This window comes from Phodopus roborovskii, unplaced genomic scaffold (genome assembly GCF_943737965.1).
Source record: "Phodopus roborovskii unplaced genomic scaffold, PHOROB, whole genome shotgun sequence".
Taxonomy (NCBI): Eukaryota; Metazoa; Chordata; class Mammalia; order Rodentia; family Cricetidae; genus Phodopus; species Phodopus roborovskii.
Window position 1 is genome coordinate 6,475,766 of NW_026126619.1, and position 18,676 is coordinate 6,494,441.

At 39.6% G+C, this 18,676-nt stretch overlaps 1 protein-coding gene across 1 annotated transcript in view; it reads right to left on the reverse strand.

Annotated features, from left to right (window-relative positions):
* The window catches only part of Nav3 (neuron navigator 3), a 281,130-nt gene that overhangs the window by 144,347 nt on the left and 118,107 nt on the right, over positions 1-18,676 (reverse strand). Inside the window, exons 7-8 of the mRNA XM_051206388.1 lie at positions 17,333-17,472; positions 5,140-6,166 (exon numbers count right to left, since the gene is read on the reverse strand). Of these exons, the coding sequence (XP_051062345.1) occupies positions 5,140-6,166; positions 17,333-17,472 (1,167 nt within the window). The remainder of the gene's footprint in view (positions 1-5,139; positions 6,167-17,332; positions 17,473-18,676) is intronic.

The window sequence follows — 18,676 nt, forward strand, 5'->3', positions numbered from 1 at the left end:
AACCACAAAGGCTATGAATCAATGATGTGTGTCTCGGTGGCTATTACCATTTTTAGAATGTATATGTCACTTCATGGATTCTTCTTTTGCTCCTTTTAACCTGGATTGTAAAATCACCAAATATCAGATTTGGACACCTGACAAGAAGCAAACTCTTCCTTTAAGTCTCACTTCTTACTTTGACCTTTCTGTTACACACTAATTGGCTTTTAAAAAATGTTTTTTAAAGAACTCTTTCTTCAATATAAATTCTAATACAATGCACTTTTATAACAGCAATGTTTCATCTATTTCATTATATTCTTATCACAACCTCTACCTTTGTATCCCTACTGCAAGTCACCTAAAGAGTGAAGGATGGAAGGAAGTATGTGGTGACTCCCTTTTGTCTAACTTCTGCCAAATGACTGTGTTGTCATCTCATCATAGATGTTTCTGTGGACACATTAGCACTTATAAACATAGGCTATTTCAATTTCAAATAGCTGTGATAGTTAAGAACCCCTTCCATTGAACTTACTATCTTCTCTTAAATCCTTCACCTTTTAATGTTAGTTATTTCTCTTCACTAAGTAAAGATTATAACTAATTACAACACTCATCACTTGATGGGGGAAAAGGAGTTACAAAAAAATGATGTTAAGTATATTGTACTGTATTACCAGTTAGATTTCATGAAAACCTTTAACTATCATAACCTAACATTGTACTTATTGGACTCTGGATATACAGTTGATTAGAAAAAAAGTATTATGAAGCCTATATTAGTACTCGACTAGAGATGGCAATTATGGAGGTGTCCTGGTGTGAATTTGCAAACTTGACACAAGCCAGAGTCATCGGGGAAGAAAGAACCTAAGCAAGAAAATGCACCTTCCAAGTTGGGCTATAGGCAAGCCTGTGAGGAATTTTCTTGATTAATGATTGATTTGAGAGGGCCCATTGCATGGGGCAAGGGCCACCAATTCACAGATGGTCTTGATGTGTAAAGAAAACAGGCTAAGCAAGACAGGAGGAGCTAACCAGTGAGAAGTATTCCTCCATGGTTTAAGCTTCAGTTCCTGTTACCAGGTACCTGCCCTCCTTGATTCCTTGTTCTGAATTTCTTAGTGATAGACCATCACCCAAAAGTCAAAAATGAAATAAACCCTTGCCTCCCCAAGTTGGAATTGGCCATGGTGCTTTATTATAGCAAAATTAACCTAACTAAACTACTAAGAAAGACCTATATAGGGCTGAAAAAAAAATAAAAAGAAAATAAATTACCATGTGCCCAACAATCTTCCAATTCTGTGTAGGTTATGTAAGTACATTTAGATATTATATATGTATATGTTCATATGTGAAATATATTATTATGTTAATTTATACTAGTCAATAACAATTCACAATTTCTTACTATAAATGACTTTGTTGAGATTGTATTCTTTCTTCTAGCCAAGGTGGGCCATGGCCATGCAGTCCCCTATTTTCCCACCTAAGTTGTGAGATTTACAGGTATACACCACCATGCCCCATCTACAACTGAGTTCCAATGGTTTGCAGATATCTTACTGATGTTTCCCTAGTCTGAATTTCCTGGTAATAATTCCACCCTTTCCACATTGAAGAAAGAACTGACAATCAGAAGACAGCATGTCCTTCTGTTCAGGCTCACTGAAGACAAAATGTGTGCAGTCAGTCAGAATTTGTTTCACAGGCAAATTCTTGCAGTCTCTGTAATTATCTGAGATCATTACTATTCTGAATCTATTCTGCTGCTTCTCCATTTCTGACAAATAGGAATACTATCACATCACATCCTTGTGGATTTGGGATGAAGTGTAAGTCAGGAAATGAATATCAATCTTACAACATGGAGGGTTTCAGTAAGTCACCATGAACAGATGATATTTAAAAGATGATACTGCCATTATAAAGTCATAAATCACAAGTATTACCATCTCAAATAATTAACAACTTCTATAAGATTTATCAGGGAGCTTTCATAAAGAGTTCTTACATGAGTAGGAAAAGTTAGAGTGAGGAAAGGCATGTGGTTCCACACTCAAAATGCCATGAATCAAAAATATAAAGCACCGGGTGGTGATGGCACACCCCTTTAATCCCGGAACTCAGGAGGCAGAGGCAAGTGGATCTCTGTGAGTTCAAGACCATCCTCGTCTACAAGAGCTAGTTCCAGGATGGACTCCAAAGCCACTCATGGTGGGAAATCATGCATGTTGAAAACTCTGCCTTTAGAGGACATAATGTCATCATTGATAAAATTCTGTGATAATATTTCATAGTTGTATCATATATAAAGTACTACAGAATGTATTTTGTTAGGTTTATTTACTTATATTATTGACAATTCCCTAGGCATTACTATTGCCATTAATTGCTTCCTTAAATATTTTTAAATCAACTACTCATTATGAACCACTGGATGATATGGAGAAAACTGTGTAAATAAGATATGGCAGATGTTATTGTCATACTATAAATACCAGCCCAATTTTGAAGAGACATGTGAAGTAGGTTCAACTACTTCACTTCCTTTCCCCCCCCCCCTTTCGGTTTTTTGAGACAGGGTTTCTCTGTATTGCTTTGGGACATGTCCTGCAGCTCACTCTGTAGACCAGGCTGGCTGGCCTCAAGCTCACAGAGATCTGCCTGCCTCTGCCTCCCGAGTGCTGGGATTAAAGGTGTGCGCCACCAATGCCCTTTTTCGTTGCCATTTTATAGACAAGAAGATTGATGTTCAAAATCTTTAAGTAGGTTACTAGAAGTCACATGACCAATCGTCGTTGGTAAGCAATGACTCTGGCTGAGAGACAGCCGTGGTCTCAAGAACTCTAGACCACATTTCTAAACAGTAATGCAAGACTGCCTACCCTCTGTACTCCTTCCTACCCAGTGAACTATGTTACCCCACATCTGTAACACCCACTTTAAAGGGAGAAATGAAAGTTTCAAGGTGTATGGAGCATCTGTTTGTGTGACATGGCAGGCCCACAAGTGCTACTTGCTAAGCTGCAAGAAGGCAAACTGCAATTGTAAAATGTTTTGCTTCGATATAGTTAGTACACAAATGCAACAGAATTCAAGCATAAAGAAGGAGGAAGCTTGTCATTTGAGACAATGGGGATGTATCTGGAGGACAAGAAGGTAAATAAAATAAACTGGGCACAAAACAATACTGTCAATTCCTACATTTGAGTTGTAAAAAAGAAAAATTATCTCACAACTAGAGAGTAGTTATGCATTAGTGCCAATGATTTGGCGGAGGGTACTTTTGGGGATTATTGCTCAGAGACACATGATTTCTTTGTGAGAGGAGAAATAAGTTTAGGGGACTTAAGATTTAGTAGAAAATAACGGTTACATGTGATAAGAGAGTGCACACAAAATACTGTTGAGGGAGTATGAAGTATGCTCAAGACACAAATGATAACTATGTATAAAGAGGTATATATTAATTACCTATACTTAATCATTTCATTTGCAAAATGACCATCTACACAGAAATGTATGTAATTTTAAAAATGAAGGAATTATGATCAAAAAGTTCTGTGTGGCAGATAGGTAAATTCAATAGCAGTACAGAGTTATCTGGAATTATAGTGAAGATTAAGTGTGCTGGATCAACAACCTTATATGTTCTAATGTAATCCACTAAATTTTCATTTGCCAAATGCTTCATTACAAATAAACAAGCAAAAATAAGCCTGCTGTCACTTGCAGAAATAAGCTGGATGAATAGGTAAGTATAGATATTCATTTTAATTGGCATTCATATGTGATTTCAAGATGATTGATGTCTTTGCAAAATATATTTGAAATTCACAGATGTGCTGAACGTGATATATTTAAAGCTTCACGCTTTTCTTATATCGTTGAAAGGTGGATTTGGATTTGGGCATCTTAATTTTTGATTAGCTAGTTGGGGACTTTGGAGACAGAAACAATAGACTCTCTTGATCCAGATACAAAGGCACAGATGCCCTGTCATTGAGGTCAGTGCAATTTGGCCAGAGATACTTACCAGAGATGTTGCAAGCCCAATAAATCAGATGCAACAATTAGAAGTTTGCTTTAATCACTATAAAAAGCCTCAGGGGGAAAGTATTTAGTTTCTCTCAAAGGAAAAAATTAACATATATGATTCTTGGCTTTATTTTTCAAAAGTCCTGATTCAATACACTAATAAAATATTTCAGTGCAGTCTTGACTCCATGATAATTATAGCAAGCCTTACTTCCCTATTCTTAAAATGTCTTACCTACTTTAAATCTGCCAATCTGCCAAAAGGATGGGACCAAGAAGACATAATTCTTCCCTTGGCCAGGTCCTTACTAAGCAGACAGTGAATTAAATTAGAGTCATACCAGTGACTGACAGAGCTTTACTTGATGAACCAAGTCCCCACAGAGGGGAAAAAAAAAGGCTACTTTGGTAACTGTGCAGTAGCCTGCATATTTTTAGATATAATATAAAATCGTGTGTTTAATGTATACAGTGTAGAATGAATGCACAAAACATAAAGGAATAAATAGTAGTATACTAATTATAGAAACACTTTTATCTACAAACATACTTTGTAAGTGGTGTACTTACAAAACTTACCTGTTATGATTTTAATCTCTACATATCAGATGAAGGAAATGAGAATAGGGATTTTTAACCAACGTATCTAATGTCATGAGCTGATAAAAGGCTCGGCTGGGGATCCAGCACACACATGTATGCTCTCGAGGCCAGCCTCATTAACCACTGTGATATACTTTATCCCACACATGACAACACAAAGTTTGACTGTCCGCACCTGCAGTTCAGCAACTATTTTAAAGGGCAGCTTGTACTAATGACAGCTGCTAGGTGCCAGAGTTAACAGGGTAGTATGAGAAAGAACTCAACACGGGGGATGTCCTGGCACCTCAGTTCCACCTTGTCCTGGGCAGGAAGTGGGTTACATTTTGAATGCCTTCGTTTTTTGAGCAGATAAGACCTGACACATGAGGTCTCCCCAGACTAAGGCTTTGTACAGGATTCTAGTCCTGTTGCTTCAAACAGAAATATTCTCAAACGGCATTTAACTTAACGTTACACATCTAACCACATAGATCTGTGAACACAGGGCTACAGAGGCCACCTCACCTGTAAATGAACGGAGCCACCGTGGCCGTGTTGGGATGACTATGCTGCTGTTGCTGGGGCAGTTGGACAGCTCCGTTGACAATGCTCTGCCCACTGCCTTGTGCCACGGGCATAGCGCAGGAACTAGAGGGAGATGCATGGGCAGCTTCCCTCCCGTCCTGAGGAGCAGAGAGCCCATGTGTGCTAGCTTTCTCCGAGGAGATGGGCTTGGGGAAGGCCTGAGAAGGGCTTCCCTTGGTAGTCCTGAATTTCTCGGACTCTTTGCTTGCTGCGCTGCCTGGTGAAATAGTTTGCTTTGCTGTGGGTACCTTTGAGCCCGGCTTTGGAATCCCACTGGAGGATGGAATTAAGCTTTCTTTCTTGGCGGCCGCAGTCTTGCCGCCCTTTGGGATCAAGCTAGCGATTTTAGAGGTCTTTTTGGGGGCTGCCTCCGTCACCTGGTCCTTCTCTTCCTTCCCCGACTTTTCGGTGCCGGTTTTATTTTTGTCCCTGCCCTTGTCCTCCTTTTCTTTTGGCTGCAACAAAGACTTTTTATTGCTGAAATTTTTGCTTCCTGCTTTCGGAGGGGCTAATTTAGGTGACACTTTGGGACTGCTGCTTGTTGAACCACCGCTATTCAGACCACTGTTAAAACCTTCTATTTCTCCAGATTCAGAACAGGCATCGTCATCCTTCCCACCTTCAGCAGGTCCTGAACTGGGAGACTGAGGGGGACGCAACGCAGTCCGAGCATTAACCAGCTTGAATTTTTCAAGCATAGATTTCTGTCCCGAGGGAGCACTTTTGACCCCTTCTGTGACAGGGGGCTTCAGTCTGTCTGAAGGTGGAGTGGGAGAGGTGGCTGGACTTGGCTGCTTCACCGTCAGCATGGTGGAGGTGGCACTGTGCTTGACATTCATGGATTTGCTGCGCCAGGGCTTGCTGGCACTTGGGGAAGGGATGGCAGAGGCTGGGGGTTGCCCAGAAGTACTGAGAGGCTGTGTGTTTCCATTAATACCTGAAGATGGTTGAGGTCCTTTGGAGGAATCTGTACACAATTAAGAAAAAAAAAATGGGAAAGATTGATTTGTTTTGGTCACTTTATAATAAACACCATTACACATTTAGGGTTTTTATTTCTTCCTTAAAAAACAAAATAAAATAGGTATCTGCATGTCTGTGTGTGGACATGTGCACGTGAACGCAGGTATTAGCAGAGGCCAGAAGTGGGCATGAGAGTCCCTGGATCTGGGGTCGCAGGTGGTTGTGAACCAGCCAAGATTCTATAATCAGTCTCATGTCTTTCCAAGAGTGCTATGCACTCTTGGCCATAGAGCCATGCCTCCAACCCCACTAATTTCTTAACTATATAAACATATCTATTCTGAACTGAAAAGCAACGTATTATGTAGCTTTAATTACTTCTATGATATGACTTTCTTTGTGTTTTGTATACTATTCAGAAGGTATTGACTTCAGAAAGAAAATTAAACACCAACTCAAGTTACTCTTACCAAGTGAAATTTATCAGTCCTCACTATTTACACATTTGAAGATAAATAAAACAATATCCCTCCCCTAAGAAACTCTGTAGATCACCACTGTAGGTCATTCTAATATGTGAATATTGTGTATTGCTTATGAAATGCACAAGTGTTAAGTTATAAGGATATCAGCTACTTGTTTTATGACTAAATATGAAGAATTATGTAGCCTTTTCATTCTATTTGTTAACAAAACTTACTGCTAACCACTAAAATTATATTTTGTGTGGTGTGTGTATGTATGTGTGTGTGCTTGCCTGTCTGTGGTACTAATACTGAACACAGGATCTTGTGTATGTGAAGCCTGTATTGGTTAGGGCAAACAATTTAAGGATACATCTCTATTTTAATCTTTGTACACATGAGTCTCCCCCCCCCTCTCTCTCTCTCTCCCTCTCTCTCTCTCTCTCTCTCTCTCTCTCTCTCTCTCTCTCTCTGTGTGTGTGTGTGTGTGTGCGTACACAGGTATGGGAGTTGCTCTCTTGCCTTTTACTTTGCTCTGAGGCAGTATCTTTCTTCATGTTTCTGCTTCTCCTAAGCTAGCCAGGCTGTGAGCTTTTAGGTCATGCTCCTGTCTCTGCCTCCCCTTCTTCCTTTCTTCTAGTTATAGAAACTCTAGGATTACAGATGTGTGCTGCTGCTGCTGCTGCTGCTGCTGCAGTTATCTTCCTACATGGGTTCTGAAATGTAAACTCAGGACTTTGGAATTACATTGAGAGTGTTCATAGGTACTGATATTTCTCTCCAGTTTCATACTCTACTTTTGTTTGTGACGATTCTGAAATGTGAGGGTCTATTGTCATCTGCACTTTACAGCTTCCCCAGGGGCCGTCCAGGATCTGATTCTCAGCATACATTTACATGGTTACTAATTTTTAAGAAATAACTGTCATACCATTCTGCTTTTTTTTCTGAGAATATTAATCAATGTGATTTAATTCCCTCTATCTACAGGACCCAGTCTAATCATATCATCTGTTAGTATTTGCTGAAGTGGCTGCTGGATTCAAGGCACTCCTACACAGTATAATCCTATTAGAGCAAAGGAAAGAGCCAAAAGTTAATGTCACCGTACCGTGACACATGTTAAACATCAAATTGACAGAAAAAATGGTACAGATTATGAGAGTTGCCTGAGACACAGGGCTTCCCAATAAAGTCAGGACAGAGGACATAAAGGGAGGCATGTAAAGTGCTCAAGGTAAGAGGAGTAGTCATGAAATTTCTTTAAAGAAGTATACATTTCATCATTTATAAAGATTTACATACATATATTAGGACATTTGTAAAAAATGCAGTTACACAAAGTTCAAGCCTTTTGGGGGGGGGGCGCTGGGAGTACAGTTCAGAGGGCTATCCTGACTTCCCCAAACACTCTCACATTGGCACCAAAATCTACAAGGAAAATTCTACAAGGAAAATAATGTTATTATTGCTAACAAAACTATTCCATATGTAAGCCTACTGAAGATTCCTTAACTTCAATATTTCACAACAACCCTATGAGGTGTGAAGGGCTTATGTTTGTAGAGCAGTAAATTCAGTGAGTCTAAGTAATTCACTCGATAGTTTGCAACAAATGAGGGCTCCTGCACCGTGTGACTCTGTAATTGTCTTTCTCCGAGTGCCTGGTGTTTGTGCTACCTGGGGATTGTATTGCATGTGTGCTATGATTCAACACTTCTTCCAATTACTTCAATTCTAATAGTCTCCAAGTGTAACAAGCTTCCAGATACTGTAATTGCTACAGGACACAGACCATATTTGGAGTAGAAAGGTTTGAATTCACTCATTGGCCTTGTGTCTTATTATGATACCATCCATGTTGTATAAGTTAATTAATGTTCTATAATTATGCAGTACTCCTATTTTTGGTCCTTTGAAGTTTGAGTACCTTGTTCAGGTCTGAGCTCATCTGGGTATTGAGCAATTTGTGGCAAGGAGTCACTGAGAACAAACCAAGCACATCAAGTTTTTCAAAAATCTCTTTTCATTATAGGCAAGAAATTAGTATGACTCTACTGTATATTTGCCACTTTGTTAGCAAGTCAAGAATGTCCTGGCTGTGAGGACCTGCGCACTATGTTGAGGGTAAGAAGCTATGGACAAGAATGAGTCAGGAAGCTTTGGAAATGACTGGTAGACAAGAAAAGAAATGATGCTAATTTTTTTTTTTTAGAAACAGAAAGCAAGCTGAGGGCATTAACTATACACACCGTAGAGGTTCAAGGACAGAAGGGAAATTTCAACACTGTTACACCCAGAATGAGACAGGTGCAACTCTACATTATGGCATTCATATTCCACACAGTAACGGTCATGGCAACAGCTGTAAAACTGGCTTCGGTTGAGTACACACATCTAAGACGCTTTTCCATGCCCACCTCTAACTCTGCCCCCCCGAGTGTCTTTTTAAAGCAGCATTGAGGAGCCTCAAGTTTCTTTCAAAGGACAAACCACAGATCACTCAGTGTCAGAAAGATGTCCCAGATGAAGAAATGTTCCTGGACTCATGATGGAGTGTTTATCAACAGCAGCTGGAGTGGAGCATTTATAGCTTCCACAGAGTGGGTAAAGTGGGAACCTTAGGGTCTGCCAATCATACCTTCAATACTTAGCATCCTGCACCCAGTAACATGATTCTGAAGGTCAGACAAGTCAGCTTCTCACTACAAATAAATCTCTTTATAGGAAATAAAAACCAAACACTTCATGTGCAAATTTAAAGACATTCAAACAGTGTGACTGCCTTGCATCATATGGTATTCCTTTGTGTATGGTGATAACCTGTTAGCTCTAGTCTCCAAATGACATTTTCCTTTCACTCTTTCTCTTCTTCTATCTAGATACCAATCTGACCATAACTGCTATATAGGTCAATGAATTATTTTAAGCATGTTTCAAGATTTTCATAGATGGTATCATATTCAAATCTATAATAATCACCCATACACACAAGCCTTCCTTTGCCAAGAAAAGGAAAATGAGAGCTTCGTAACAGAAAGTAGCATGTTCCCAAGAACACACATAGCAAGACTCACAAAAGCTCCAAACACTGGACTAGATTCATTTGACTCCAGTACTTGGACGATTTAGATTCTGATGGTATTTCTCACCACAGAGAAGCTAAATGGGTGTCTGTTGGAATTACGTTTGACTCTGCTCAGGATATTACTCTACTTTCTTTGGTAGACTGTTCACACATATTCCTCACACTTAATGTGAAAATATATCAGGCTTGCAGAGTGTCTAAAACCCACACTCAGTGTTTGGCTTCCTTACTTTGCAAGTGACAGTGCCAACAATTCAGGATCAATTCCAATCTACTCCCAAACTTAATACACTGACATAACTTTGGTGGCTGCAACAGAGAAGGGGAAATCAGGAACAGGACCGATGCTGAACATCAGAGCTTTAGAACTTATGCTCAACAGCTGATAGTGCTAACAGTTTCATAAGCCACACAGAAAACATCCTGAATTTGTACATCCATTTTTCAATGCCAAGTGTCTTAGAAAGAAGAGAACTTTTTTCAAAGTTTACTCATTTACTTTACATTCTAACCACAGTTTCCCCTCCCTCCTCTCCTCCCATTCCTTCCCTTATTTACCCTCATCCACTCCTCCTCTCTTTCTGGTCAGAAAGGGACAGGCCTCCAATGGGTATCGACAAAGCCTGTCATAGCAAATTTAGATAGTACTAAGCTCCTCTCCCTGTATTAAGCCTGGGAAAGGCAACCCTGCTAATTCCAGGTTGGGCATAAATAAAACTAAAAAGGTTCCATACTAGAAGACGCTTCATGCTGTCCTCTTCAAGAAAGGTACATATTCAGTGCAAGAACCATTTGAGAGAGACAGCGAGATGGTAGTAGCATTCCCCTAGGTACTACTATTCCTTAGCAACGTGGAAAAACACTTCTCTAAGGACCTGTGTCAGGCCACCCAGGTTCATTAGCTCACTGCTCTGAAATGTAGCTCACAACAGAGTCACAACAGATGAAGCAAGGAAAATTGCATTTCCAACAACTGAGATATTTAGAATTCTCTTTTGTACGCATTGCACGGGTTTTGTAAAACATACCAAATTTATTAATGTTTCTCAAGACAGGTAAAAGTGTGTGCCCCAATGAGTCACAGAATGGCTTTCACAAGAGGCAATTGCTAGTCATTAGGTATGTGGCTGTCTTCAGAATATGCGTCTGCCTGGAGCACTCTTTCAGAGTGTACAGGGGCTCTGCTCAATGCCGATATTGCCCTGCACCCTTTATTGTCAGCTTTTGAGTGGCAGGTGAACAGGGGGAGAACGCGAAGGTGATTCTGAAAATTGTGACCAAGGAGGCTTCTTCATCTCACCATTGGTTCTGAGAAACTGGTCCCTACATTCCATTTCAACAGAACAGGGAGGTGGCACCACATTTCTGTCATAGCCATCTCTACAAGGAATAACTGAAGACAATGTACACTCTACACTCATATTTCAATTCATCTGGTGAAACGAGCACATGTGTTTGGGGAAATGCCATAGTATTAAAATGGTATTAGGTATTGAAGTGTGGATCATGTTTCTTCTACTGATTCTGTTTGATGTCTCTGCATTCAGAATTCACCCTGTGCCCTTCTACCCTTAATTATACCAACTACCACTACTGTGATTTGAATAGATTTTTTTCTTCAACATGGAGATTAAATTGTTCTCATAAATAAATCTCTGTTGCAATTTATGAATTATAGAGATTTCTGAATTTTTAATTTGGCTGAATCTCCAAACAAAATATCTTTCTTTTTTATTTTGAGATATTGTAATTTTGAAGAATTGGGAGGTAACCATAGGTTTCATCCATGCCAGGCTCTATTACTGAGCTATAATCTTGGTCCTAAAAAAATGGATCTTTTTAAACACGCACAGAATGGTATAATGGATCCAATTTCTCAAGCTACCTATGAGCAATCATTCCCAACATTTGGTTCACCCTGTTTAATGATGCCTTTAAATTAGTAAACTCAATTTCAGTACTAAATGGGACATTTTAAAGTATTGAAATTAAATGTTCCAATTTTGAATAACTAAGAAGAAATAACCATTGTATTTATAACAAATAATATACCCAGAACTCTCTCATTATAAAATTATAACGTTTGAAAATTGTTTTATAATTGCCATCATTCTTGGTCCTACCCAAGATCAGAAACTATCTTGTAACAAACAAATTATTAGCTGATGAAATATTCTTTTTATGTTTCTTTTTTAATGTCCTGTTTGGCCGATGTCTCTAGAAGGCTTGCTCTTTTCTGAAAAGAAAACGAAGGGAGTGGTAATTTTTAATTAACTTCTGTAAGTTCATAGGGAGTGTCATTATTAGGAAGTGTGGCCTTGTTGGAGTAGGTATTGCCCAATTGGAGGAAGTATGTCAATGTGGAGGTGGACTTTGAGCTCTCAAATGTTCTCAAGCCATGCCTAGTGACTCTGATCACTTCCTGTTGCCTGAGCAGGATGTAGAACTCTTAGCTACTTCTCTGGCACCATTTCTGTCTGCATGCTACCATGTCCCACTGTGATGATAATGGACTAAACCTACAAATTATAAGCCACCCAATTAAATGGTTTCATTTGTAAGTGTTGTCATGGATATGGTGTACCTTCACAGCAGGAGAAACCCTAATTGAGACAGAAGTTGGTACCAGGGACTGACTGAGGTATTTCTGTGATAGGCTGGACCATGGCTGTGTTTGGAATAATATGGACTTCGGGTGTTTGGGTAAGGAAAGCAGTGGAATGATTTGACTGCTGCTTAATGGGCCGGTAGGAACATGGAAGACAGGTGTGCTCAGAGCTATTGCAACTGTGCAGCCCTGGCTCAAGAGGTTCAGAGGAGAAGAATTTGATTATGTTGCCGAGAGGTCTTCCTTGCGATATTTTGGTGAAGAATGTGGCTGCCTGAGGCTAAAGCGAAGAGTGTTGGATTAATTCTACTGGCAGAGGGAATCTCAAAACAGCCTCGTATAGATTCTGCCATGTGGATATTAGTGTATAGATTCTGCCATGTAGATTTCTAATGAGAAGGAGTAAGCTGAGCAAGGGAAAGTGCAAAATATAAAATCTGAGGAGAAAACGAGCAGCAGGAAGTGGAATGGAGCTAAATCCCATGTTGAAGGGGATAAATAGATTTAAGAAATGGAATAAAGGGAGGTGGGGACCTCGAGGGGAGATCCCACCCAGCTAACTTTCCAACCTGTGAGAAACAATTAAAGAAAAGCTCAGAGATGGGTGGTGTGGTGCATGCTTTTAATCTCAGCACTCCCGAGGTAGAGGTTGGGGATCTGAGTTTGAGACCAGCCTGGTCTACAGAGCAAGTTCCAGAACAGCCAAACGTAGACAATGAAGGTAAACATCAAAACCAGAGTGTTGGTGAAGATGTAATTGAAAGATCTCTAAGCGCAAGGCCAGCCTGGTCTACAGATCCAGTTTCAGGACAGCCAAACATAGGCAGTGAAGGAAACCACTGAAAACAGAAAGCCGATGAATATGTAATTAATTGAGGGGGATGTGCTCCTGGCCCAGCAAGCAGCAGAACTTGGCAGCTTCAGCCACACCACGTGGTTCTGGCTTTAGGGTCCAGGACAGGAGAAAAGGGTTATGTAATATTCCTCTGTGACTAAAGAAAGCTGCTGAGGCCAGGCATGTCTCAGGGGTGACCCAATGGAGTCCCAAAGAGGTCACTGTGTGTGAAGTTGTGAAACTGAAGCCAGGGTTGCCTTGGAGACCCCACGATGAAGAGATGCCAGTCATGGGATACCTGCTGGGGAGAGCAGCTAACAGGGACTGGAATGAGCCCAAGAGAAAGAAGTGTGTGCAGTCAACAAAGCTGGAAGGAGTTGGAAACCTGAAGACATCAGACATGGAGATGCAGAGTTGGGAGTTTGCACAGCTGGTTTTTGATTCTGCTTTGGTCCAATATATATTTGTATATTGGACCAAATCTCTTTCCCCCCCTCTCTCTCTCTGCCTCCTTCCCTCCCTCTCTTCCCCCCCCCCCCGCTCTCTATCTATCTATATATCCAGTATATGATGGAAGTATGTGACCTGCTTTTTGATTTGGATTTTATAGGACATTACAGTTAAGAGACTGCATGAATCTCAGAAGAGACTTTGAAATTTGGACTTTAAAGCACTGTGGAAACTGTGATAAACTCTGAGGACTTCGAAGCTGGCCTAAATGCATTTTGTATTATGATATTGTAACAAGCTTAACGGGGCACGAGGAGTGGAATGTGGTAGTATGAATATAGTTGGTGCCCAGAAGCTCATAGGAAATGGCACTAGTCAGAGGTGTGCCCTTGTTGTATTAGGTGTGGCCTTACTGGAGGCAGTGTGTCACTGTGGAGGCAGGCGGACTGTGGGGTCTCATATAAGCCCAAGCCATGCCCAGTGACTCAGACTTCTTATTGCTTTGCAAGATGAACAAAGGTCAGCTCCCTTCTGCATCACCATGTCTATCTGCATGCTACATGTCCCACCATGATGACAATGGACTGAACCTCACAATTAAATGTTTCCCTTTGTAAGAATTACCCATGGGAAGCCTTATTCTTTCTGAGGAGTGGATGGTGTGTGTGTGGGGGGGGGGTTAGAAAGGAAATATGGGAACAGGAAGAAAGGAGGGAGGGGACACTTTGGTTGGTATGTAAAATTATTAAATAAATTTTGCCTTCTCTGATTTTAAGATCCCAGTAAACTCTCTCTTCTATAAGTTGCCTCTGTCATGGCATCCACAGTAACAGAAAGATAACTAAGCCATGTAAATACTACAAAATCCTTATATCAAAGCATTCAAACTGAACATCTCAGTGGAAAGTTTGCAGCACTTACTCGGATACAGAGGTTATAATTTGTTTGTTCTTCTACTTCAAGATAAGGTAATAGAAATACACATACACTTTAGCACAATTATGAATTGGCATTGCATCCAATGAGACAAATAACAGAAAATGCATTGTACACGTAAAACAAGACACCAGATGACTATTATGTATCATGTGAGTCTATCTAAATTTACTGTCAATTTATTGACACTTAATGCCCACATTTTATGACTAACAAATGTCTATAAATCTATAAAAACCAATCTGCAAATTGTAGCTTCCATATTTCCTCATGATCTGGGTTATGAATTACATCCCTCCCCTACAACTTCCTCGCCCAAAGAGGATAAGCGACCCATGCTTCAAAATATCTTGATGATTTCAGTTAGCTTTATTTAAAACTAAAAGTCAATTCACTACATTCTCTCACTGTTTTCTCTATTAAGTGACCAAGGCCATGTGTTGCATTGCGTCTGTCTCCATCTTGTGGTGATTAGAAATATTGCTATGTACGAATGTTAAATTTCTAGACATACATGGAAGAACATGAGTGGTTATTCCTCTTTGGAGTTTTACTCTGAGATATTAGAAATAAAGACAGATGCTTCCTGATATCACTTTATCACTTTATCAAAAATTTAGATCACTTCTCAACCTCCTCTAGTATCAGTTTTGCATGTGAGTGTGTAGAGACTAGTATAATATATATATATATATATATATATATATATATATATATATATGGTACCATGTATACGTATATACACATATATACATATATGTATATGGCAGCATGAGTATTTTAAGTAAACAGTGGTAGTTCATGTAATTTACCTCTGTTTTCCAGCTTCTTGCTAGTCTCCTCTACAAACTGTATGGCATAACTTGTAGAATTAGCTTGAATCTATACAACACTTTCTAAGATCACAAAATGTGGGTAATTATTTTGTTTGTTTGTTTTTGTTTTTCAAGAAAGGACTTTTCTGTGTTAACAGTCCTGGCTGTCTTGGAACTTCGCCTCTGTCTCTCAACTTCTGGGATTAAAGGCGAGTGCCACCACAGCCTGGCTGGAAAATGTTTATTTCCAACTAGAAATGGTCATTTCCATTTCCCGTCTTACCAAGAAAAGTAAAAGTTTTAAGGGAATTCTTTTATTTAAATGAAAATAAAAAGCAGAATGTTCAAAATCATCAAGCCCCAGCTAAGGAAGAGTAATTAAACTTGGGTTTGGAAAGTAAGTATATGTGTGGTATTAAACATTATAAAAATAATTGAATCTCCTTTGGGTTGATTACTAAAGACAATGTTCTTTCCTTGTTTTAAAATGTTCATTGGAAGCATATGGATTAAGAAAGCCAATAAGGAAGGTAAAACGAAGGCAGATTTCAGAATACTATGAAAGCTAATGGTGCTCACAATTACACCAGCAATAACTTTTTCATTAAAATTTTGAAATTGCCTGGTCATTTAGGATTCAGTGAATGCTCAATCATTTGTCTACAAAAGGAGACTTTGTTCTCAATTTTAAAGCTTCAGACTTCAAAAGACACACCATATTGCAGTCATTAAGACATTTGCTATCCAGGGGTTAGAATCTTCTAAAATTCACCATAGTCAAAAGGAAAGAGTCTCACAAAACAGTGTCTCCTTCAAAACTGTACCTGTCAACTTATGTCTGAGGAAGAGAATAATGTCTAGTTCCACACAAATGATAATCATCTAACCTCTGCAAAAGAGCTCATGCTTGGTTCAACTGTTTATATTAAGCTTTCCAACAGTTCTCCTGACTAAACATACAAATCACTTCCTAATTTCATATACTACACTACACTGGGTGGGTTACTACGAAGAAAAACAGGACATCTTACTGATTGGGAAGCAATGCTCCAACAGCCACAGAATTCACAAAGCACAGCATTTTTATTTCCCTAGGATTTGGGCATAAGGTTCACATTCCTTCCAGGTTCTGAGCCTGCACCTTAACTACTGGGGCTGGAGAGATGGTTCAGTGGTTAAGAACACTGGCTGTTCTTCCAGAGGACCCAGATTCGATCCCCAGCACCCACATGACAGCTCTACCCACATGTCTGTAACTCCAGTTTCACGGGATTTGACATCTTCACATAGATATACATGTAGGCAAAACACCAATGCACATAAAATAAAAATAAATCAGTCATTCAAAGACAAACACCTATTACCATAAATGCATACCCACATTGGTGGTTCTTACTGTTTTCAAATGCACCAATATGCTGCCATCTTGCCTATTTGGGAACTTACTATGTAGCTCCCTTTGGCCTCAAACTTGCAACAACCCTCCTACCTTAACCTCCCAAGTCCAGGGATGACAGGTAGACACTACCACAGCCCGTTTGCTGTATCTCAACTTTTGATGCATCTACCTTAAATGCTCCCTGCATTTTTGTCACTTAGGTGAGCTGACATAAGAACTCAAATCAATTTAAGACAGCTTTTTGATTTCAGGGTACATTTTCATGAAACACGAAAGGCACAAGAAGACTCTATTTATATACATCTGGGGTACCTCTTTGTGAAACAGACTTGATGCTTGGCTCTATAATTAACACTCTACTTTAAAATACATGAACTCATTTCCTTGAAATGTTCTGCAGAAAAGACAGGTCCAGAAGGGAGGAATGATTCATGATAGTGTGGTGAGGAAACTCCTCTGATTATACCTTCCAGTCCCCAAGATGCTCCACTGTTCAATTCTCAACATTCGTGAGCCAATCCACGAGACATACGTCAGACTCGGGGCAGAGTGATGGGACAGATGTGCACACTTACCTTTTTCATTTCCATTTGCATAACTGGGAGGCTTGTTTTTGTCAATGCTGTTAAAGCTCTGACTTCTCCTATTCAGATTGGAGGCACCTTGAGCCTTGTTGCTGCTGCTCCCAGCTGGTACCCTAGAGGGCCCCGGAAGCCTGAAATAGCATGAGAACAATTACATCATTATTGTACACTTCAAATCCTAAGGAGAAGGGAAGTGTGAGCAAGGAAGACTTGGTGGGAAACCCACAATACAGGGTCGTCTATGACCTTCTCAACCGAAAATGATGGTTTAAGGGGCAAACAGCTGGGCAGGGAAGAAAGAGACTGGGGGAGAAAGCTGGGTTTCCTTCTTAATAAGAAAACATAGTAAAATGAAAACAAAGTGGCCCTTTAACTATAAAAATATCCTTAGTCAAATAAAGTTTATATTAAAAAATACCGCAAAAGTATATGACAAGAGTAACAATGACATTTGACCTTATAACACTCCTAGCATGTTACTTAGCTATTTGCATTTGGTAAAATGTTTCTTTCAGTGTATGGAACACATTTCTAGCTAATGTAGCTTTTCCTAAGATTTGAAAATTCATGGCAAGAATAAATTACTGAACAAAAGGCAAACAGCAATGATACTTTGACTAGCTAAGTTTAAGCTTGTAAGTCACATTAAAATCACAGTGCTATGACCAAGATCATGATTATATTATTCATAGCTTGGCTGTCTCCAAGAGATTTTTATTCTCTTGTCAAAAAGAGGACTGAGATATATGTTGGTGGATTTCACATCTTGTCACCTCATGACATATAGGACATAAAGGGATGCTAACATCAGAGGGAGAAAAATCACTGTGAGTAGAATCACAGTTTAAATACACCAAGAGTGAAAGCAGTTTTGGTGGTTTTTTGTGTATGAAGAACAAGACACGTGGAAATGGATGCCATCTCTCTCATCATCAGCACAGCTTGACAGACATGTGTAACCTGACACTTTTTCATTAAGGCTACCATTAAGTTTCAGTTTGGGTCAGTTTACATCTATTTTTTTTTTTCTTTGAAATTTCACCTGTCAATTAGTTCATGAGCAGTACCTAATTTTCAGTTTACATCACTATTGCATTTTACATATGTATCATAAGCTCAACCCTCATGGAATAAAGCCTGGAACTTAAGGGCTAGCACTGACACTATTGAGACATGGCATAACACTGCAAGCATTGTGGGCGTGTGCTGCCACCGTGTGGATGAGATTGTGTACTGCCCTGAAAATTCCTGCTTGCAAAGAAGGATGGATCAATCCAAAACATAAGAAACACAGTGCTGATCTATTCCCAGCTCTTTTTTCTTAAGTAAAAAAAT